Source organism: Aegilops tauschii, chromosome 2 (assembly GCF_002575655.3).
Source record: "Aegilops tauschii subsp. strangulata cultivar AL8/78 chromosome 2, Aet v6.0, whole genome shotgun sequence".
Lineage (NCBI taxonomy): Eukaryota > Viridiplantae > Streptophyta > Magnoliopsida > Poales > Poaceae > Aegilops > Aegilops tauschii.
In genome coordinates, this window is record NC_053036.3 from 260,385,229 (window position 1) to 260,407,022 (window position 21,794).

General features: G+C 49.2%; 1 protein-coding gene across 1 annotated transcript; it reads right to left on the reverse strand.

Moving 5' to 3' along the window:
* Positions 1–19,563: 19,563 nt before the first annotated feature.
* Positions 19,564–20,782, reverse strand: LOC120974534 (uncharacterized). The gene is made up of 2 exons (XM_040400986.2): positions 20,319–20,782; positions 19,564–20,239 (listed from the first exon to the last, which is right to left on the reverse strand). The coding sequence occupies exons 1-2, from the start codon at positions 20,599–20,601 to the stop codon at positions 19,962–19,964; spliced, it is 561 nt and encodes a 186-aa protein (XP_040256920.1). The 5' UTR covers positions 20,602–20,782; the 3' UTR covers positions 19,564–19,961.
* Between the last annotated feature and the right edge of the window lie 1,012 nt (positions 20,783–21,794).

The following is a 21,794-nucleotide window of genomic DNA, read 5'->3' on the forward strand; positions in this document are numbered from 1 at the left end:
GTATACCAACTGTGCTAATACTGCCACTGTTCGCGTAATAGGGTCACCGGATCAGCTTGAGGAGAAGTTGAAGATCGCCCAAGAGGGAGAAAGAGAGGTAAAGAAGCACCACGCTGCAGGTGTGCGTGTGCTGACCCGCGTCAGGGACGAGAAAAACAAGCTACAGGATTCCAACATTAAGTTGGGTGAAGAGTTGAAAGATGTGCGGGCCCAGCTAGCTGACTCCGTAAAGGAGAACAAAAACCTGCGGGGCGGTATCTTCAGTATGTGTCCAAACTATTTGTGGATTAGCTCAGAAAATAGATGGGACTGATATAGTCATGTTTGCAGGTGTACGGACGGGCCGTCCTGAAGAGGAGGTGTCCGGATCATCGAGTGATCTGCTGCAGAGGCTGTCACAGTTGCACGAGCATGCTCGGCTAGCCATGCGGAGCGTGGCTAAGGCCTTATGGACGTCCGAATCCCCTCCAGGAAGTATGGAGGAGCTTGTCGAGCTGTTCAAGGGAGCATGGCGGCGTATCCAACTATGGAAGATATCGGCATGCCGAGAAGGTGCGCGGGAAGCCTGGGCCATGGTGAAAACACGATATACCAAGCTGGACCCGAATCACATGGCCAGGTTTGGACCACTAGGGTCAAATGGGGAGGAAATTCCCGTTAGTTTAGTATATGACCAAGTAGAGGTGGCCGCCAAATATTCCCAACAGGATTGTAAATTAGACCGCCTGTTGGATGGTATAGAGAGGGAAGTGTTTGAGTCCAAGTGACTATGTATTTTCCTTGCCCTTTGTAATTCTAGCTGAATTGTATAGCATTTGTCATGGCCGACCTTTTCGCTTCAACCTCCGGACTCAAGGGTGCGGAGTGTTTCCGGATACCCTCACAATCGAATAGGCCGGGGCATGCCTGGAAAACTAGGCGTAGGGGTCATAATTGCTTGAACAGACAAGTGGTATTCTGCTAGTTATGTTATATTACATTTGAGTCATAAGAAACATCTTCCAGAGAGAATAGTTCCATTAAGGGTTCCTTTCCCTGGGTGTGCATGCATTAGTAGACATGTCCGGATTGTGATGTGAAAATCACAGTGTGTATAGCTTCTGGGGGTTCACAATAGAGTGAGTGCAAAAGAGATTTTTCATCCACCGACCGAATATTCCCTTAAGAACGCTAGCTTTCGGCTTCACCCAGTCTGAGGTACACATCCGGATGACCCGGCAGTAACAATCAAAGAGGTGCTCCCTTTACCACCTAGCCGAACAATCGGGAACGTAGGGGTAAGCACAGGAGCTAGGCAACCCAGCTTGGCCAAAACTTAAGTCATATCGATGCATATAATGGCGAAGAAAAGACATGCGGGAAAACGCGCATGTGTGATGAGCTTGATGCTCGAAAAATAATATTAACAAGCTTCTGTTAAAGAAGCCCCCAGGTATAATGGGCGTACATATGTAAAGATGTGTACGTCAGCAGTGTTTGGTCAAGCTGAATGAGTGCTTTAGAGCGAAATAATTGTGTAAAAGGGAGAAAGAGTAATGGAAACTATAGGGAAGAAGGAGACTAACAAAGAGTTCAGCGCCAAGCATAGAACCTTCAGAGTCTGGCCGCGTTCCAGGGGTTCGGCTCTAGGCGATTGTCTGATGCGTCACGAAGACGGTACGCTCCTCCGGTGAGAACTTCGTCGATTATGAAGGGACCCTCCCATTTGGGCTTTAGTTTGTCCTTTTTCTTCTTCGGTAAGCGTAGAACGAGTTCGCCAACATTGTAAGTCTTGGCCCGTACTTCTCTGCTTTGATATCTTCGAGCCTGCTGTTGATAAAATGCTGAACGGGCTTTGGCGACATCGCGCTCCTCCTCCAGGGCGTCTAGGCTGTCCTGCCAATCCAACTCGGTCTCTTTCTCTTCATACATACGCACTCGAGGTGAGTCATGTATAATATCGCAGGGCAATACAGCCTCTGCACCATACACCATGAAGAAAGGTGTGTATCCGGTAGTACGGTTGGGCGTGGTCCGCAGCCCCCAGAGTACGGAGTCGAGCTCCTCGACCCAGTGTTTGTCTGATTCTTTCAAAGATCGCACTAGCCTGGGTTTGATGCCGCTCATAATAAGACCATGGGCTCGCTCGACTTGACCGTTTGTTTGCGGGTGGTAGACAGAGGCGTAATCGATCTTAATGCCCAGATTAGCACACCAGGTTTTCACCTCATCAGCTGTGAAATTCGAACCGTTATCGGTGATGATGCTGTGCGGTACACCGTAACGGTGTACCACATCGGATATAAATGCAATCACCGGTCCGGACTCGGCCATTTTAACTGGTCTAGCCTCTATCCACTTGGTGAATTTGTCCACCATGTCCAATAGATATTTTTTCTTATGGCTTCCCCCTTTAAGGGGTCGGACCATGTCCAAGCCCCAGACCGCAAAGGGCCATGCAATGGGGATTGTTTCTAGAGCGGTTGGGGGCATATGTCTTTGGTTGGCGAAGAGTTGGCATCCGACACAGCATTGGACGAGGTCCTGTGCGTCTGCCCAGGCCGTAGGCCAGTAAAATCCTGTACGAAAGGCCTTGCTGACAAGTGCCCAGGCTACGGCGTGGTGCCCACCGAGACCGGCGTGAATTTCTGCCAAGAGTTGCCGCCCTTCCTCCTCGGAGATACACCTTTGAAGGACTCCGGTAGTGCTTTTCTTGTAGAGCTCTCATTCGTGAACTTTATAGGCCTTCGAACGCCGGACTATGCGGCGAGCCTCGTTCTGATCTTCTGGGAGCTCCTTCCTATTAAAGTAGGCCAAGAATGGTTCGGTCCACGGGGCAATTACTGCCATGATGAGGTGGGCCGATGGTGTTACTTCTATGGTTGAGCCTCCGATGATATCGGCGTGTTCGTTATCTGTGTTTGTGTTCGGAACATGACTAACATTGCTATCTCCCCCTTGCCATACCACGGATGGCTTAAAGAGCCTTTCGAGGAAGATGTTAGGTGGGACGGGGTCGCGCTTAGCGCCGATGCGAGCAAGGACGTCTGCCGCCTGGTTACTTTCGCGGGCGATGTGATGAAATTCGAGTCCCTCGAACCGAGCCGACATCTTCAAAACGGCATTGCGATAAGCTGCCATCTTTGGATCTTTGGCATCAAAGTCTCCATTAATTTGGGATATTGCGAGGTTTGAGTCCCCGCGCACCTCTAGGCATTGTATCCCCATTGATACGGCCATCCGGAGGCCATGTAGCAAGGCCTCATATTTGGCTGCGTTGTTGGAGTCTGTGTATAATTTTTGGAGTACGTACTGGACGATATCTCCTGTGGGGGACGTTAATACGACGCCCGCCCCTAGCCCTGCCAACATCAAATGCATCACCCAGTTGGAATACGCGCCGTACTCTTTAGGGAGTTCGGCTTATGTCCATTCGGCGACGAAGTCGGCCAGTACCTGGGATTTCATGGCTCTACGTGGTTTGTACGTGATGTCGAATGGCAGGAGCTCAATGGCCCATTTGGCAATCCGGCCCGTTGCATCCCGGTTGTTAATTATATCATTGAGGGGCACTTCGGAGGCCACCGTGATAGAGCATTCCTGAAAGTAGTGTCGCAATTTTCGAGATGCCATGAAGACTGCATATGCTATTTTTTGATAATGAGGGTACCGGGATTTGCATGGTGTGAGGACGGTGGATACGTAGTATACCGGCTTCTGGAGCGGAAATTTGTGTCCGTCTTGTTCTCGTTCAACGACGAGTACGGCGCCCACCACCTGGTGTGTTGCTGATATGTATAAGAGGATTGGGTTGCTTGCCAGAAGGGCTTTTATTTCTTCCAGTCCGGCCGTCGCCGCGTCTGTCCACTCAAAGTTATCGGTGCGCCGTAGAAGGCGATAGAGCGGCAGCGCCTTTTCTGCCAACCTGGAGATAAAGCGGCTTAAAGCTGCCACGCACCCAGCGAGTTTTTGGACCTGCTTGAGTTCGGTTGGCATAGCCAGTTGTGACAGAGCTCGGATTTTGGCTGGATTTTCTTCAATTCCTCTATTGGAAACGATGAAGCCCAATAGTTTACCAGCGGGGACGCCGAAGACGCACTTGTCCGGGTTAAGCTTGATGTCGTATGTGCGAAGGTTGTCGAATGTGAGACGCAAGTCGTCTATTAGTGTTTCGACGTGTCTAGTTTTGATGACGACGTCGTCCACGTAGGCCTCCACTGTTTTGCCGATCTGTTTCTCGAGGCATGTTTGGATCATGCGCTGGTAGGTGGCGCCGGCGTTCTTGAGCCCGAAAGGCATGGTGTTGAAGCAAAACGGCCCGTATGGTGTAATGAATGTTGTTGTGGCTTAATCAGACTCCTTCATTTTGATTTGATGGTATCTGGAATATGCATCATGGAAGCACAGCGAGTCGTGACCTGCGGTAGCATCAATGATTTGATCAATGCGGGGAAGAGGGAAGGGATCCTTAGGGCAAGCCTTGTTAAGGTCTTTGAAATCGACGCATAGGCGCCAGGATTTATCCTTCTTTGGTACCATTACCAAGTTTGCCAGCCAGTCCAGATGTTTAATGTCTTTGATGAATCTGGCCTCGATGAGTTTGGCTAGCTCCTCCCCCATAGCTTGTCGTTTGGGTTCGGAAAAGCGCCGCAGAGTTTGCTTGACCGGCTTATATCCCTTTAGTATGTTGAGGCTATGTTCGGCCAACTCGCGAGCGATTCCTGGCATATCGGAAGGATGCCAGGCGAATATATCCCAGTTTTTGCGCAGGAAGTCTCATAGTGCGGCGTCGACTGCAGGGCTGAGCTGCGCTCCGATAGACGCTGTCTTCTTCGGATCTGTTTGATGGACCTGAAATTCGACTATTTCTTCTGCTGACTTGAAGGAAGTGGATTTGGGTCGTTTGTCCAGGATCACATCGTCCTTATCCATGGTGGAGCGTAGTGCGGTTAGTTCTTCGGCCGCAAGGGCCTCAGACAATGCCTCGAGGGCCAAGGATGCGGTTTTATTCTCGGCGCGGAGGGCTATGTCCGGATCGCTGACGAGGGTGATTATTCCAGTAGGCCCGGGCATTTTTAGCTTCATATACCCATAATGAGGTATGGCTTGAAAGCGCATGAAGGCCTCTCGCCGTAACAGGGCGTGGTACCCCCTGTTGAAAGGGGCCACCTGGAAAGTTATTTCTTCGGACCGATAATTCTCCGGCGTGCTGAACACCACATCAAGTGTAATTTTTCCTGCACACCGAGCTTCCCGGCTGGGAATGATACCTCGAAAGGTTGTGCTGCTTTTCTCGATGCGGCTCCTGTCTATTTCCATCTTGTGGAGCGTGTCCTCGTAAATGAGGTTTAGTCCGCTGCCGCCGTCCATGAGGATTGTTGTAAGTCGAAAGCCGTCCACGATGGGACTGAGGACTAGGGCAGCTGGCGCTCGGACTGTTCTGTATTTAGGTTCGTCACTGGCGTTGAAGGTTATGGCCGTGTCGTTCCAGGGGTCAATTGTAGCGACTTGGCAAACTTCGGCGAGATCGCCCCTTTTACGCTTGTTGTTTGAAGCGAATGTCTCGAAGACTGCCAATACTCTATTGTCGTTGTTTGCTGGAGGGTGTTGTTCTGGGTGTCCTTGATAAGGATGTCCTCGCCGCTCTTGGCTACATGCTGAAGTATCCAACATGCTCTAAGGCTGTGGGTTGCCACGGTATCTGGCGTCGTGTGTATTTTGCATGGGCCATTGAGCCATCTCTCCAGAACGGTGCCGTGCAACGTAATAGGTTTATGTTTTTTGACTGTTCGGCTGGGCGTGCCACAGGGGCGCGTCCTCTTTGCCTATAGGGGGAGCCGAGATGGTTCCCAGCAAGCTGCCTGAGTTTTCCAGGCGCTTTCCATTGCGCTGTACTTTTGTACGATAGTTGCTAGGTCAGCAAACTTTGGTATGCGGCGGCGATTGATGGCGTTAAGGATACCGTCATCCGCGTAGTTGTTGGAGAATGCTGCTATCGTGTCTTCGTCGCGACAGTCTTTTACCTTGTTTTTAACAAGGAGGAATCTGGCCCAGAAGTGGTGGACCGTTTCCTGAGACTGTTGTTTGATGCTCCTGAGAGCATCTATGTCCGGGTGGGTGGGTGGAATTAAATCTGAACCCTGACCTGATTTTGGATCCGGAGTTTGGATGTCTACTGGGCCGGACAGTTCGGGCTCCGGGATATCGACTGATTTTTTAGGCTCGTCATCCGACTCTATGTTCAGAGGAAGAGACATGCTTTTCTGCCGGAAAATATCCGGCTCTTCGAGATCGGCGATCCGAACATGTTCATCTTCAATATAGTGGAAGAGTTGCTCCGCTCCTCGACTACCGCTATCTGATGGGTGGTCGGTGGAGTTTTAATTTCTCTCTGGTCGGGTTTAAGCCCGACCCGATCGTAGTCTGTAGCGACCCCCAAGGCGGCCATGCGATCCAGGAGTTCGTTCAACGATGATAACTCCATTGGATCCATGCGGGCGGAGTATTCGGGATCAACGCGGAGGCGATTTTCGATGACTTGAGAGGTCATCGTCGGTTTAAGGGCCAAGCCGGCGGTCATGACGAAGCCGCCGAGCCGGAGGGTCTGGCCTGGGGCCGGGGCTCCTCCGGAGATGATATTATCCTTGACAACAAGGCGAGCCATCAACCCTCTTGGCGACGGCATAGTGGAACTCTCAATGAAAGCACCAATGTCGGTGTCAAAACCGGTGGATCTCGTGTAGGGGGTCCCGAACTGTGCGTCTAGGATCGATGGTAACAGGAAACGGGGGACACGATGTTTACCCAGGTTCGGGCCCTCTCTACGGAGGTAATACCCTACTTCCTGCTTGATTGATCTTGATGAATATGAGTGTTACAAGAGTTGATCTACCACGAGATCGTAATGGCTAAACCCTAGAAGTCTAGCCTATGTGAATATGGTAATGAATCTGTCCTATCCGGACTATGCTCTCCGATTTATATAGACACCAGAGAGATCTAGAGTTACATGGAGTCGGTTACATAAGAGGGAATCTTCATAGTCGGTCGCCAAGCTTGTCTTCCATGCCAAGTAGAGTCCAATCCGGACACGGGTTCAATCTTCGGTCTTCATGTCTTCATAGCCCATCAGTCCGACCCACGGACACCAGGCCGGACGCCCGAGGACCCCTTAGTCCAGGACTCCCTCACTAGTCATGTGTACTTACAGAAACATTTCAGGATGAAGTGACATCAACACAAAGATCTGCGAGCAGTGCGGCATGGCCGTTACCGAATGATTATGGATTGGAATTGGAATGTGTTGATGTTCTCGAGCATCAACTAGAGGTGGCAAGACAACGTGTACATGATTCTCAACGTACAATCAACGAGTTGAGAATGGACATGTAGGTATTAGATGCAGGAGTCAAAAAATGAAACAAGACACTGAGGTAACAATGAAGGAATTGGAGATTTTGCAGACTGAAATTTGTGCTATCTAAATCCGGCCAATCCTATTTTCTGAAGAGATTATAGTTCAAATGGTAAGTTATCTTGATTCGCGTCCATGATGTATGAGCTGTATTTGCCCAGTGTATGTAATTTGTTGTTTGTGTATGCTTTATTATCACTGGTGCCGAACCATAATGCCCAGTGGGTATAATCGGCTGTAATTTCTTTATTGTATAGTGTAGGATTATTCTACGTTTCTATCCCTTAGTCTCTTTATTGTATAGTGTATGTTTTTAGAGGTGATAGTATAGAGTAGGATAATTCTTTGAATATGCTATATCGTTCAAACGGGGGCCAACTCGCCCAAACGTTGTAGTGACCATGGCCCTCCACAGGCCATACGATCCATGGGCCATCTACGGGACGGACGATCCATTGCCTTCTATGGCCGTCGGATCCGTGGGCCTTCTATGGGCTGTCGGATCCGTGGGCCTTCTATCGGCTGTCGGATCCATGGGCCTTCTTTGGGTCATCGGATCCATGGGCCTTCTATGGGCCGTCGGATCCATGGGCATTCTATGGGCCGTCGGATCAATGGGCCTTCTATGGGCCGGCGGACCAATGGGCCTTCTACATCCCGTAGGATCCATGGGCCTTCTACGGGCCGTCTCATCTATGGGCCTTGTACGGGCCTTCTACATCCCGTAGGATCCATGGGCCTTCTACGGGCCGTCTCATCTATGGGCCTTGTACGGGCCGTATAAGGGGCCGTAAATGGGCTAGAGTGGAAATCGTACGTTTTATGGGCTGACCATAACGGGCCGTTAATAGGCCGTATTTTATGATGCTATGAAAATGGCCCAACAGATTAGCGGGCCACAAACGGGCCGACTGTATCCACGGGCTGAATTTGGCCAGTAACGGGACGTAAGTAATCGAATGCTGGAAATGAGCCCAAGAATAAATGGGCCCTAAGAAGGCCGGAAGGTAACACGGGCTGGAAACGACCCAATGGAATAATGGGCCGCTAATGGGTATAAAATGATACACTGTTCATTATGGGCCGGTTTCACCACGGGTCGTTAATGGGCCAAGATTTACAAAGGGACTCATATGGGCCGAAATACGTCATGGGCCATACATGGGCCAGAAGTTACAACGGGCTAGAATCATATTGGATGGCCCAGATGACGCTACTGGGCCTAATTCTGGTATGCCGTAACGGGCCGTGAGTTAGCGGGCTGTAAATAGGCTATATGTGAACATGCCGTTAACAGGCTTTCCGTGGGCCGGCCCGCCACCTTTTGACCAAGTCAAACGGGTCGGCCTTTTCACAGGAATGGGCCTCTGTTGGGCCGTGCCGCGTGTTGACGTATCATAGGCGCCTTGGGTCCAATGAGTGGATGACATCTGTCCCAACGATGAGCCGACACGAGTTTCCTCCAGCCAATGATGATTTTACACGTGGACAATCCCCATTGGTCGGGGCTGTTAACGGGTTATCGGATCCAAAACCAGACCCAATAGCTTAACGGCATTCCGTTACGGTGGATTCCACGTGTCGGTCACCCTTGACGAAAGCACTTCTGTGACGCGCGATTTATCGTCATGGAAGTGGACACTTCCGTGATGATAATTTTGGTAATGTCATGGAACACTTCTACGACAGCACAGGTATGACTATCTTGATTCTGTCATAAAATCATCATGGATGTACATGCATGACAAAAAACGCGACCTACTGTGACAAACACGTATCATCACGGAAGTGTATTTTTTTGTAGTGACACAAGACGAGACTTTAGCAAAGTCAACTTAAATTCTTTCCAAGTGGTTACTCCCTGCCATCCATTGATGGTTTGGTACATCCTCCACCAACTAGCAGCACCTCTTTCAAAGTACTAAAGAGCATGCTGGGTCATATCCTTTCCAGCTATAGTTTTATTCTCCATATGACCTTCCATGTTCTGAATCCATCGGCCTGTCTCCAATTGACTCATCGGTCCAGAAAAATACAAGCTCATCTCCATTCATCCTCTATTGGGTCCATGGGTTTTGGGGTGAGATAAGAGAGAGATAGAGAGGGATACACACGATACAAACAATAGTTTTGAAGAGACAAATTTTATTTGTGGCTGTCGGAAAACAAAAAACAAATGATAGCTCACAATCATCGCATCTAACATAAGTGTATAACAGGGGTTTGGTCTTCTAAAGGTCAATAAATCTTCAAAGTCGCCAAACTCTTCAGGTCTTGTTCATGTCTCCGATGGCTACTTTCAATCATGCTTGTCCTTCTCAAGTTCTTTTGCCAGATCATCTCTTGTGACGTCCTTTAATATTTCTGGAGTTGCATTCCAAACTTCTGGGTTTCAACATCCTTGGCATGAACCATGGTCCTACTGTCCTTCAGTTCCTAACTAATCTCCGGTATCTCGAGGTTTTGCTCCTCCAGCTTGGCTATTTTCAGCTTCTGGATCCTGAGTTCTTCACGAAATGCTTCCCTGTCAAATACAGATCCCTAAAGGTCCACCCTAAACTTATTGATGTAATACTCCAGATCCTGGTGATACACCAACTAAGGTTAAAACTTCATATTTTGCTGGTAGGTGCTCCATTAGCCTTCTACCATCCAATCCTTTTGAAGAAATGCATGCTTAACTCAACAAGGTGACAATAGCATAAGCGTGCGATGGATAGCCGTGTTCATGCCCACGTCATTGCCATGAGCTATCATTCCATAGTTGATATCTCCTCCCTTAGGGTTTTCTTAAAAAAACTTTGAGTTTTTAACTCTCCATGTTCCGGTCTTTCTCTGACACACCTTGATCTCGGGTATTGGCAGCTTCAATGGTCTGTCAAGTTCCATAAGGGTAACCTTCTTATGCCATACCAATCTGGAAATTATTTGGAGCCTTCAGATTCTCCTAGTTTTCAGAGTCTTCAACCGTTGTAGTTTTCATTATTATAATACACCGTAAAATCCTCTTTATTCCGAAGTGGTCGTAGTTGTCTGATATCTTGTACTTCGTGGAGTGGTCTCATCAGCTGAATCCTTGCGTGGTCAAAAGGGGAAAGGGGTATAGTCTCACTAAGAGGGAATATTTGAATAAGCTCAGAAGAGAAGAGAGGTAAAAGATCTTTTTGAAAAAGAAGTTTTAGAGAAAAACATTTCCTATGGGCTTGCCAGTTTCTATGGTCACATCCTATAGTCAACATGGGCTCTGATACCATCTTGTAGCGACCCGACATCACACGGTCAAGTCTCTGTGCTTAAGTGTCATCCCTGGATCGGTATGCTGACACACACAGTACTTGAGGATTTATAACAGAGGTAAATCACATGTATAAAGTAACGTAAATACTATTACCTCAAATCCAAATAGCGGAAGTAACAACAAGGTTGTGGATTCCCATCAACACCAACGGCAAAGTTGAGTGTAGAAATCGTAACCCTAATGTATCACTTACTCGTCGTAAGATTCCTGCAACATGAGACGTTACAGCCATGTAGGTCAGTACATTGAATGTACTGGCAATTTCACACTGTAGAGCAATGCTGAATAATGACTGTCACTATATGCATATTTGGCTGGTGGAAAGCTCTAAGTTTATTTTTGCATAAAGCCAATTTTTTCCTACAAAAAAGGAATATATTTTATTTAACTACAAAGTTTGTTGAAAACATTGAGAAGGTTCCTCCAACTCAATCCGAAAATAATAATTATCAACCCAACAAATTAATTAATTAGAGTAATGAGATCAATCAAATAATTCAAATACCAGATACTCAAGATGTCCATAACCGGGGACACGGCTAATCATGATTAGTTTGTACACTCTGCAGAGGTTCGCACACTTTTCCCCACAAGACTCGATCTCCTCCGTTGGATTTCTCGCACTACATGGTGTTTGAGAAACGGATGACCGAGACACAATCTTTCTGATGCATTAACTCTTTACTCTGGGTAGACAGTACCACCTACATCCCCCTACATCTGCTAGCCTACCACTGAAAGAGGTCACACAACATACTCAACTATGCCAGAGCCCATAATGGCTTGTGGCTGCACACGAAAGTTTCTAGCATGAATAGTCTTATGATCCCTGATGACGACATGTACCTAGGTTAGGGTCATAGGCCTGACCTAGACACCCTCCCCAAGGACATTTACCTAAAGTCAGAAGCATTCAAGGGATACCATCATCCACTCGACCATAAACATTCAACTCGGAAGATTCAAGTTCACTCGACCAAGAAGTACTTACTCGACCGTCACAAGAATCACTCGACGAATAGAAGATCTAAAGTCACTCTGTATGGCAACGGTCAGGCGTTACTCTGTAGACTTAATGGTCATTCATGTATCTTTATTGCTGGCGTTATCAGTAACGCCCTATCTTTATGTACCTTAAACCCTGTGTAACTGAGGGCCGGAGGGGTCTGGCGAACTCTATATAAGCCACCCCGTCCTCAGGGACAAGGGTTCGCACCCCCTATAACTCCACACACATAATCCAATCGACCGAGCTCCCAAGCACCGAGACGTAGGGCTGTTACTTCCACCGTGAAGGGCCTGAACTCATATATCTTATGTGTACAACTTCACCATAGCTGGGATCTTGCCTCCTCATACCTACCCCCCATTCTACTGTCAGTCTTAGAACCACGACAGTTGGCGCCCACCTTGGGGCAGGTGTCTTGGCGACTTTCTGGCGAGGTTGCGATTTTTTCCGATTCCCATCATCATGGTTTCCGGCGGTGGATTGGCTGAGGGCCGCGAGATCCGTCTCGGCGCGCTCGTCTCCGTCGCTGATGACTCCGCCTGGCTCCAGGAAGCTCCACTCGACGTCGAGACGCTCCCCGTCCGCGGGGCGACGCACTTTCGCGCGTGCGTTCGCGGCGTCCTTCTGCGGCAGCCGTCGACCCAGTATCGGTCGGCTCCCGTGGTGTCCTCGCTCCCTGCTGTTCGCCGACGCAAGCGATCCGGTCGGTCGCAGCTTCAGCGGTGGGTGAAACACACGGTGGCACGTCAGTCGGCCACCCCACAAGTCGCGGCAATCGAGCCCAACGAATCTCTCTACGGCCTGTTCGACTGGTTTCGTCGAGACCCTCTGCGAGTGCGATAGCAGCGACCCGACGGCGGAGGTTTTGGTAGTCAATGCGCCGCACAACCCACTTGGGTTTCGTCGCGATGGCAGCGACGACGGTGGCGACCCGTCACATGTTCACGAGGAGTATCATCCTGAAGCCCTTTCCTCGCAGCAGAGGGAGGAACTTCGCCGCCGCAACGAGGAAGCACTTCACACGCCTATCGTTCGGGAGACCTCCGAGGCTCGGGCCTTGGAGGCAGCGCGCCTGGCCACTTTGGCTGAGCACACTCGTCTGGAGAACCTTCAGCATGCACTCGACAAGCGTGCTCGGCAGCGGATCCCATAGTCCAGTCGACGGCCGCGACAGCTTTTCCCACCTCAGCATCAGGTATACCGCACTCCGATTCAGAATCTTACAGCTACAACCCGTATAGCAGAGTCCATCAGCCTTCCCAGTCGGAGGCTGGAAGAGGTTTGATGCAGTTCCGGGCTTTACTTCGGGCAGCAAGAGAGCAGAACACAGCAGTGTCTCAGTCGCGGGATAGAATTCATAGCAGATCTGTGGTGGATGATATATTCCAGTCGGCCCACAGCCCAAGATCGCCTCAGAGGCGAGAGGGACGTGGGCATCGTCAAGAGCAGTACTAGGATCGGAATCATGAGAAGTTGGATAATCGATTCGACCGCGATAACTACCGTCGAGTGCCTACACCCCCTCCGAGGGGCGGGTCATATGTGCCCTGCGGTGGTGAGAGGAGATTGCCAGTCGACCCAAGAGAGCCATGCTTTGATGCGAGATTGATTCTCGTTCAAGGTCTGGTCGACAGGAATAGAGCACACAGAGAGGGACTCGACAGAGATCGCCCGACTGGCAGTAGAGTTCATGTCTCAAGCCCAGAATGCTTCAGCAGAGCCATCCGGGATGCAGAGATTCCTCCCAACTTCAGGTTGGCGACTGGAGTCAGCAAGTTCACTGGTGAGTCCAAGCCCGACACTTGGCTTGAGGATTACCGAGTGGCTGTGCAGATTGGTGGTGGCAATGATGAAGTGGCCATGAAGCATCTTCCTTTGATGCTGGAAGGTTCGGCCAGAGCATGGCTGAATCAATTGATCCTAGGCAGTATATTTAGCTGGGAAGAGCTAGCTTGAGTGTTTGTCAGAACTTTTGAAGGTACTTGCAAACGACCAGCAGGGTTGGTAGAATTGCAACATTGTGTTCAGAAACCGAATGAGACACTGAGAGATTACATTCAGAGGTGGACCACTTTGCATCACACAGTGGAAAACGTATCTCAGCATCAAGCAGTTTGTGCCTTTAAGGAAGGCGTTAGGTATCGAGAGCTTATCCTGAAATTCGGTCGGACAGGAGATATGTCTCTGACTCGGATGATGGAAATAGCCACTCGGTATGCTAACGGAGAAGAAGAAGACCGACTCCGCAGCGGAAAGAGCAAACCAGTCGGTCAGGACACCGGTGGAGGCAATTCCAATCGGAAACAGAAACGTAAAGCTGAGCAGCCTGCAGGACCTGGTGAAACTGCGGCAGTGATTCAAGGAAAGTTTAAAGGGAAACCTAAGGGGCCCTGGACCCCCAAGAAGGTAAAAGATCAAGCAGGAAATGATGTGTTGGATTTGCCATGTCACATTCACACCAAGAAGGATGAAGAGGGTAACCTGATTTATCCTAAGCACACGACTCGACAGTGTCGGCTCCTGATCCAGCAATTCCGAGAGAAGCAGCCCAGTGAAAAGGAAAAGGAGTCTGACAAGGATGAGGACAAAGAGGAAGATGACGGTTTTCCCAATGTGAATTCCACCCTGGTGATTTTTGCTGATGTTGAGAGCAAAAGTCGACTGAAAGTGATAAACAGAGAAGTGAATATGGTTGCTCCGGCAACGACAACATACCTAAAGTGGTCACAAACAACTATCAGATTCGACCAATCTGATCATCCTGCACGCGTTGCCACTCCAGGGAGGCAAGCATTGGTAGTCGACCCAGTTGTTGGAGGCACTCGACTGACGAAAGTGTTGATGGATGGTGGTAGCGGCCTGAATATTCTTTACGCTGAAACCTTGAAGGGGATGGGCATTCCGATGCCCAAGCTTAGTGAGAGCAACATGAGTTTTCATGGCGTTATCGCTGGAAAGAAAGCCGAATCACTCGGCCAGATCACTCTTGACGTGGTTTTTGGTGATTCAGAGAATTACCGCAAGGAAAAGTTGACATTTGAAGTAGTGGATTACAGAGTGCTTATCTTGCTATTTTGGGTAAGCCCGCATATGCATGTTTTATGGCTCGACCATGTTATGTGTACCTCAAATTGAAGATGCCTGGTCCTAGAGGAGTGATCACAGTCACTGGCAATCGGCAGAAGGCAGAAGAGTGCCTCCAGAAGGGTTCAAAAATTGTCGATGCACAAATGGCAGCAGATGAAATGCAAGAATACCAGAAGAATGTAGATCCGAGTGATTTGTTGCGAGCCAAGAAGCCTGCCACAGATTCTGCATTTCAGTCATCTGGTGAAACAAAGTCAGTTCATATTCACCCGACCGATCCTAATGCTGCTCCTACTCATATCTCAACATCACTCGACAGCAAATAGGAAGAAGTGCTCATCCAGTTCCTCCGTGAGAACTGGGACATCTTTGCATGGAAACCTTCTGACATGCTGGGTGTTCCCAGGGGACTGGCTGAGCATTGTTTGCGAGTCGATCCAAAAGCAAAACCCATTAAAGAGCATCTCCGCCGGTCCGCCGTGGAGAAGATAAAGGCAATCGGCGAGGAGGTGGCTCGACTGCTTGCAGCCGAGTTCATCCGCTAGATTTACCACTCCGAGTGGCTTGCCAATGTTGTCATGGTCCCCAAGAAGGACGATTCACTTCGTATGTGTATTGATTTCAAGCATATCAATCGGGTCTGCCCGAAAGATCATTTCCCTCTCCCCCGTATCGACCGGATTGTCGACTCAACTACGGGGTGTGAGCGTTTGTCTTTTCTGGACGCATATTCCGGGTATCATCAGATCCGACTGTATGGACCCGATGAAATAAAAACAGCTTTCATCACCCCATTCGGGTGCTTTTGCTATGTAACCATGCCATTCGGTCTCAAGGACGCTGGTGCCACATTTATGAGGATGATTCAGAAGTGCCTGCTCACTCAAATCAGTCGGAATGTGGAAGCATATATGGATGACATTGTGGTCAAGTCGCGTAAAGGTTCCGACCTACTGACTGACCTCACTAAAACCTTTGCCAACCTGAGAAGGTATGATATTAAGCTTAATCCGCCGAAGTGCACATTCGGAGTTCCAGGTGGGAAGTTACTCGGTTTCCTCGTTTCCGAACGAGGGATCAACGCGAACCCAGAGAAAGTTGGTGCCATACTCCGGATGAAACGCCTTGTGTGTGTGCATGACGTCCAGAAGCTTACTGGTTGTTTGGCCGCCTTGAGTCGATTCATCTCTCGCCTCAGTGAAAAGGCATTGCCTCTTTACGGACTGATGAAGAAATCTGATAAGTCCGAGTGGACTCCTGAAGCTGACGCAGCGTTTGCAGAGCTCAAAGCCCTGCTTTCCACCCAGCCGGTGCTCGCTGCCCCAATCAGCAAAGAGCCTTTACTCCTTTATATTGCATCCACTGGACAAGTTGTCAGTATAGTACTCACGGTCAAGCAGGAAGAAGAAGGAAAAGCCTATAAAGTTCAGCGCCCAGTATACTATATTTCTGATGTCTTGACTCCATCCAAGCAGAGATATCCGCATTACCAAAAGCTTGTTTATGGAATCTACATGACCACGAAGAAGGTTGCACATTATTTCTCAGATCATTCCATTACAGTCGTCAGCGACGCACCATTGTCAGGAATTCTGAACAACAGAGATGCAACTGGTCGAGTGGCGAAATGGGCGATTGAACTCCTTCCATTGGATATCAAGTTTGAGGCAAAGAAAGCTATCAATTCCCAAGCAATAGCAGATTTCCTTGCCGAGTGGGTTGAGCAGCAACAACCGACTCAGATTCACTCGGAGCATTGGACCATGTTCTTTGATGGATCCAAGATGTTGAATGGTTCTGGTGCTGGGGTGGTATTGGTATCCCCCTGAGGCGACAGGCTCAGCTATGTTCTCCAGATTCATTTTGATTCCTCCAACAATGAAGCTGAATATGAATCACTCCTGTATGGGTTGCGTATGTCCATTTCACTCGGCGTCCGTCGCCTAATGGTCTACGGCGACTCAGATTTGGTGGTTAATCAAGTAATGAAGGAGGGGAACATCATGAGCCCGGCTTTGACTGGCTATTGTAATGCAGTATGAAAGTTGGAAAAGTAGTTCGAGGGGTTAGAGCTTCATCATATACCCCGACTGAAAAATCAAGCAGCTGATGATTTGGCAAAGATAGGTTCCAAGTGTGAGCCCATTCCCAGTAATGTGTTCTTGGAGCATCTTCACACACCATCAGTTCAAGAGGATCCCTTAACGGAAGAGCCCCCACAACCAAAGAGCCCTACTGATCCGACTGAAGTGGAAGTCCCAGCCGTGGTCGACTTGATCATGGAAGTTGTGGTCGTCATACCCGATTGGACAGTGTCGTACATTGCATATATTCTCAGGAAAGAGCTCCCAGAGAATGAAGAAGAGGCCCGTCAGATTGTCCGTCGATCTAAAGCTTTCACAGTAATGGGTGGACAGCTTTACAGAGAAAGTGTTACTGGAGTCGCTCAGAAATGCATTACACCAGAAGAAGGTCGAGTGATCCTCAATAACATCCACTTGGGGACCTATGGTCACCATGCGTCCTCTCGGACCATTGTGGCCAAAGCATACCGAGCGGGATTTTATTGGCCACGAGCGAGTGAAATGGCAAAAGACATAGTCGACAAATGTGAAAGTTGTTAGTTCTATTCCAACATGTCCCACAAGCCTGCATCAGCCCTGAAGACCATTCCACTCGTCTGGCCTTTTGCTGTTTGGGGATTAGATATGGTTGGACCTCTGAGGACCGGCAGGAGCTGCTTCACTCATGTGCTTGTAGCAGTCGACAAGTTCACCAAATGGATTGAGGCTAAACCAATCAAAAACCTCGAAGCAAGTACTGTTGTCAGCTTCATCAGAGAGTTAACATTCAAATATGGACTTCCACATAGCATCATCATAGATAATGGGTCAAATTTTGATTCTGATGAGTTCAGAGCTTTCTGCGCTTCCCAAGGTCCTTGGGTCGACTATGCTTCAGTCGCCCATCCCCAGTCAAATGGGCAAGCTGAAAGAGCAAACAGATTGATTCTCAAAGGGCTGAAACCCCGATTGATGCGTGACCTCAAGAATGCAGTAGGCGCTTGGGTCGATGAACTTCCATCAGTGCTTTGGGGATTGAGGACAACTCCTAATCGGTCGACTGGTCGAACTCCATTCTTCTTGGTCTATGGGGCTGAAGTTGTGCTTCCGAGTGACTTACTTCACAATGCACCCCGAGTCGAACTTTTCTCAGAAGATGAAGTAGAACAGGCTCGGCAAGATGCAGTTGATCTCCTGGAAGAGGAAAGAGAGATGGCCCTGATCCGGTTGACCATTTATCAGCAAGACCTGCATCGATTTCGCGCCAGAAACGTGAGGGGTCGAGCATTTCAAGAGGGGGACTTGGTTGTTCGAGTGGATCAGCAGCGACCACACAAGCTCGCTCCTGCTTGGGAAGGCCCCTTCATCATCACCAAAGTGCTCCACAAGGGAGCATATCGCCTCTACAACATGGAGCACAATAAAGACGAGCCACGCGCTTGGAATGCGGAGCTACTCTGCCCCTTTTATACTTAAGCATTCAGTCTGTTGAGATGTAATAAGAAATACCTCCTAGTTTGATTATCAAAGACACATTTTTACAGTCTCCTAATTGATTGTTGTTCCTTTTTATATGTTCTAAAATCCCCTAGTGGGTGCCTTAGTTGCGAATCCGTTCCGTCTAAGTTCAAAAAATCCTACCGATTGGTGAGCAAGCCTCTCACTCGAAGGCTTAGCTGCGAATCCGTTTCGCCTAAGTTTAAAAAATCCTGCCGAGTGGTGAGCAAGCCTCTCACTCGGGGGCTTAGCTACGAATCCGTTTCGCCTAAGTTTAAAAAATCCTGCCGAGTGGTGAGCAAGCCTCTCACTCGGGGGCTTAGCTGCAGTCCAGTACTCGCCTAAGTTTGAAAAATCCCACCGAGTGAAGAGCAACCCTCTCACTCGGGGGCTTAGCTGCAGTCCAGTACTCGCCTAAGTTTGAAAAATCCTACCGAGTGGTGAACAAGCCTCTCACTCGGGGGCTTAGCTGCAGTCTAGTACTAGCCTAAGTTTGAAAAAATCCTACCGAGTGGTCAGCAAGCCACTCACTCGGAGGCTTAGCTGCGAATCCGTTTCGCCTAAGTTTGAAAAATCCTACCGAGTGGTGAGCAAGCCTCTCACTCAGGGGCTTAGCTGCAGTCCAGTACTCGCCTAAGTTTGAAAAATCCTACCGAGTGGTGAGCAAGCCTCTCACTCGGCGGCTTAGCTGCAGTCCAGTACTCGCCTAAGTTTGAAAAAATCCTACCGAGTGGTGAGCAAGCCTCTCACTCGGAGGCTTAGCTGCGAATGCGTTTCGCCTAAGTTTGAAAAATCTCACCGAGTGAAGAGCAACCCTCTCACTCGTGGGCTTAGCTGCAGTCCAGTACTCGCCTAAGTTTGGAAAAATCCCACCGAGTGAAGAGCAACCCTCTCATTCGGGGGCTTAGCGGCAGTCCAATACTCGCCTATGTTTGAAAAATCCCACCGAGTGAAGAGCAACCCTCTCACTCGGGGGCTTAGCTGCAGTCCAGTATTCGCCTAAGTTTGAAAAATCCCACTGAGTGAAGAGCAACCCTCTCACTCGGGGGCTTAGCTGCAGTCCATTACTCGCCTAAGTATAAAACATGTTCCGAGTGAGGACCGATCTTCTCGCTCGAGGACTTGGCCACACGCTCTATCCTAATCCGCAAGGACGACGAGGTGCAGGTCGACTGAGACCTTCTCCTCAGAGCAGCATCACAAGGACAAAAGACTATTCTGAGTGCAGAAATAAGTCTCACTCGATAGCAAACACAAGCATATTTAAAGAAAGGGTAAGCTTAAGATAAATCCCACGAGGTTCCAGACCACGGATTAAAGTACTCGGGCATCAAGCCCGAAGGAATTCAACGGTTACAAAATCACTCGGCATTCCGAGGCAAATTTAAGGCGAGGCATAAAGTTTGTTCACTCCGCAAGAGGAGGGCTAGCAGGCTCGATGAACTCATCCAGGTCAATTCCGTCAGCAATCCGAGTGGCAGCAGCAATGAAGGTTTCCATGAAAGATTGGAATTCAAGCCTTTTGGTATTGGCAACCTTGATCGCCGCTAGTTTCTCTTCTCGAGCTTCCTTGCAGTGGACACGAACCAGAGACAGAGCCACGTCAGCACCGCATCAAGCTGAAGACTTCTTCCATTCCTGCACTCGACCAGGGACTTCATTGAGTCGAGCCATCAGAGACTCGAGGTCATTTTGGAGCGTCGCCCTTGGCCAGAGTGATGTGTCGATTCGCGACACCAAAACTTTCAGACGAGCAAGGTAGTCGACAACACCAGCGACACGAGATTCCAGTTGGAGCACGTTCATGGCAGCTTCGTCCTTAACAGGAGAGAGGATGGGGTCCAAGCTTGTCCCAATTCGCCCAGTCTCTTCCTCGAAATTCTGGCAAAATTCTGCACACGCAATACAACGTCGAGTCAATAGCTATATATCGAGTCGACAACAACAAGTCAGTCGGACAAAGGAAAGCACCTTCAAGCATAACGAATAACTTCTTGGCAAGTCCTCCCAGATAATTCTCTAGTTCATCTCTCTTGCGGGCGATGTCTTCTATCTTGTCGGTCAGGGCCCTCTTGTCCTTCTTCAGACGAGTCGCTTCCTTGTTGGCTTCATCCAGGGCAGTCTTCAGCTTGGTGTTCTCTTCCTCCAGTTTACCGACTAAAGCAAGCTTCTGCTCAGCGAGTGCGGTTTTCTCTTCTGCTGCCTTCCGCGCAGCTGCAAGGTCCAGATCCTTCTTCGCCAGAGCCTGGTTCATTGTTTCTGAAAGAAATAGCACTTGGTTCAGAGAAAGGAAATAACACTCGGTTCAGAAACAAATTAGTCGACAAATTTTTCATACGAACGGCTTCATCCTTGGCCTTCTGCAAGTTCGTCTTGGCCAACTCCAAATCGAGATTGAGCTGAATCTGCTTTTGATCTAGGTCAGCAAAACGAACTCCAAGTTCACAAGATTTCTGTGATCAGAGGATGGTTAGTCGACAGATGCAATGATTGGTTACTTCTTAACAATAGAGTGACAAATTCAACAAGTTCTAAGACTACTGCCGGATCGAACATCCAACAGTAGTCTCGGGGACTACACCTAGTGGGTGCACTTAGCGTGCCCCCACTGGTCCAGTTTCCACTCGACGTGGTCCGTCGAAGCCGAGTGTAAAAAAAAGAGAAAGAGGAAATTTGTTCTCAGACCACAGTCGACTGCCCGCAGTCGACTACGGTCTCGGGGACTACACCCAGTGGGTGCACTCAGCGTGCCCCCACTGGTTCAGGTTCCACTCGACGTGATCCGTTCAGACCAAGTGAGAAAGTTCTGATTCTCAGACCATAGCTGACTGCCCGCAGTCAACTATGGTCTCGGGGACTACACCCAGTGGGTGCACTCAGCGTGCCCCCACTGGTTCAAAGACTCAATCAACACAACCTAGTCGACTCAAGAAGCAAAACTATTCAGCAGTAAATTAAACACCCATTGGGTGTACAAATGCAAAATGCAGACTGACGAAAAGATGCAGAAGGAAAGTTTTCAGGTGGCATATCCTAACAGAACAAGTGACAAGCTAAAGGATCAGTCGGTAATCAACCAACCTGGACATTGCTCTGGAGAGCCAAGCTGGCGTCATAAGCAGCTTGACTGGCCTCCCAAACCACCTTCATCTGCTCCATCATGATGCCTTCTGTGCGTATAGCTTCCTTGGCAGCACCCACTGGGTCCTCTGGGACGTGATGCGCAGTGAAGAGTGAAGACGGTGGATCGGGTGGAATCTGTGCAGTCGACGGTGAAGGCTGGGCACTCGACAATGGTACGGCAAAAGTCACAGAAGCCCGGTTGGCATCGCCAGTCTCCTGGATCACCGGTTCCGTCACAGGCGTCGACTGAGGCGCCTTGCCAGTTGATGTCTTCCTGTTTCTCCTTCCCATGGGCCTCAGCAGCACATCCTTGTCGTCATCTGG

What these genes read in the sequence shown, in the direction of transcription:
- LOC120974534 (XM_040400986.2), bottom strand. Translation starts at nt 20,601, where the DNA reads ATGAACCAGGCTCTGGCGAAGAAGGATCTGGACCTTGCAGCTGCGCGG. An exon ending in GTTATTCGTTATGCTTGAAG is followed by an intron (nt 20,240 to 20,318) that starts GTGCTTTCCTTT and finishes TTGCGTGTGCAG; the next exon opens with AATTTTGCCAGAATTTCGAG.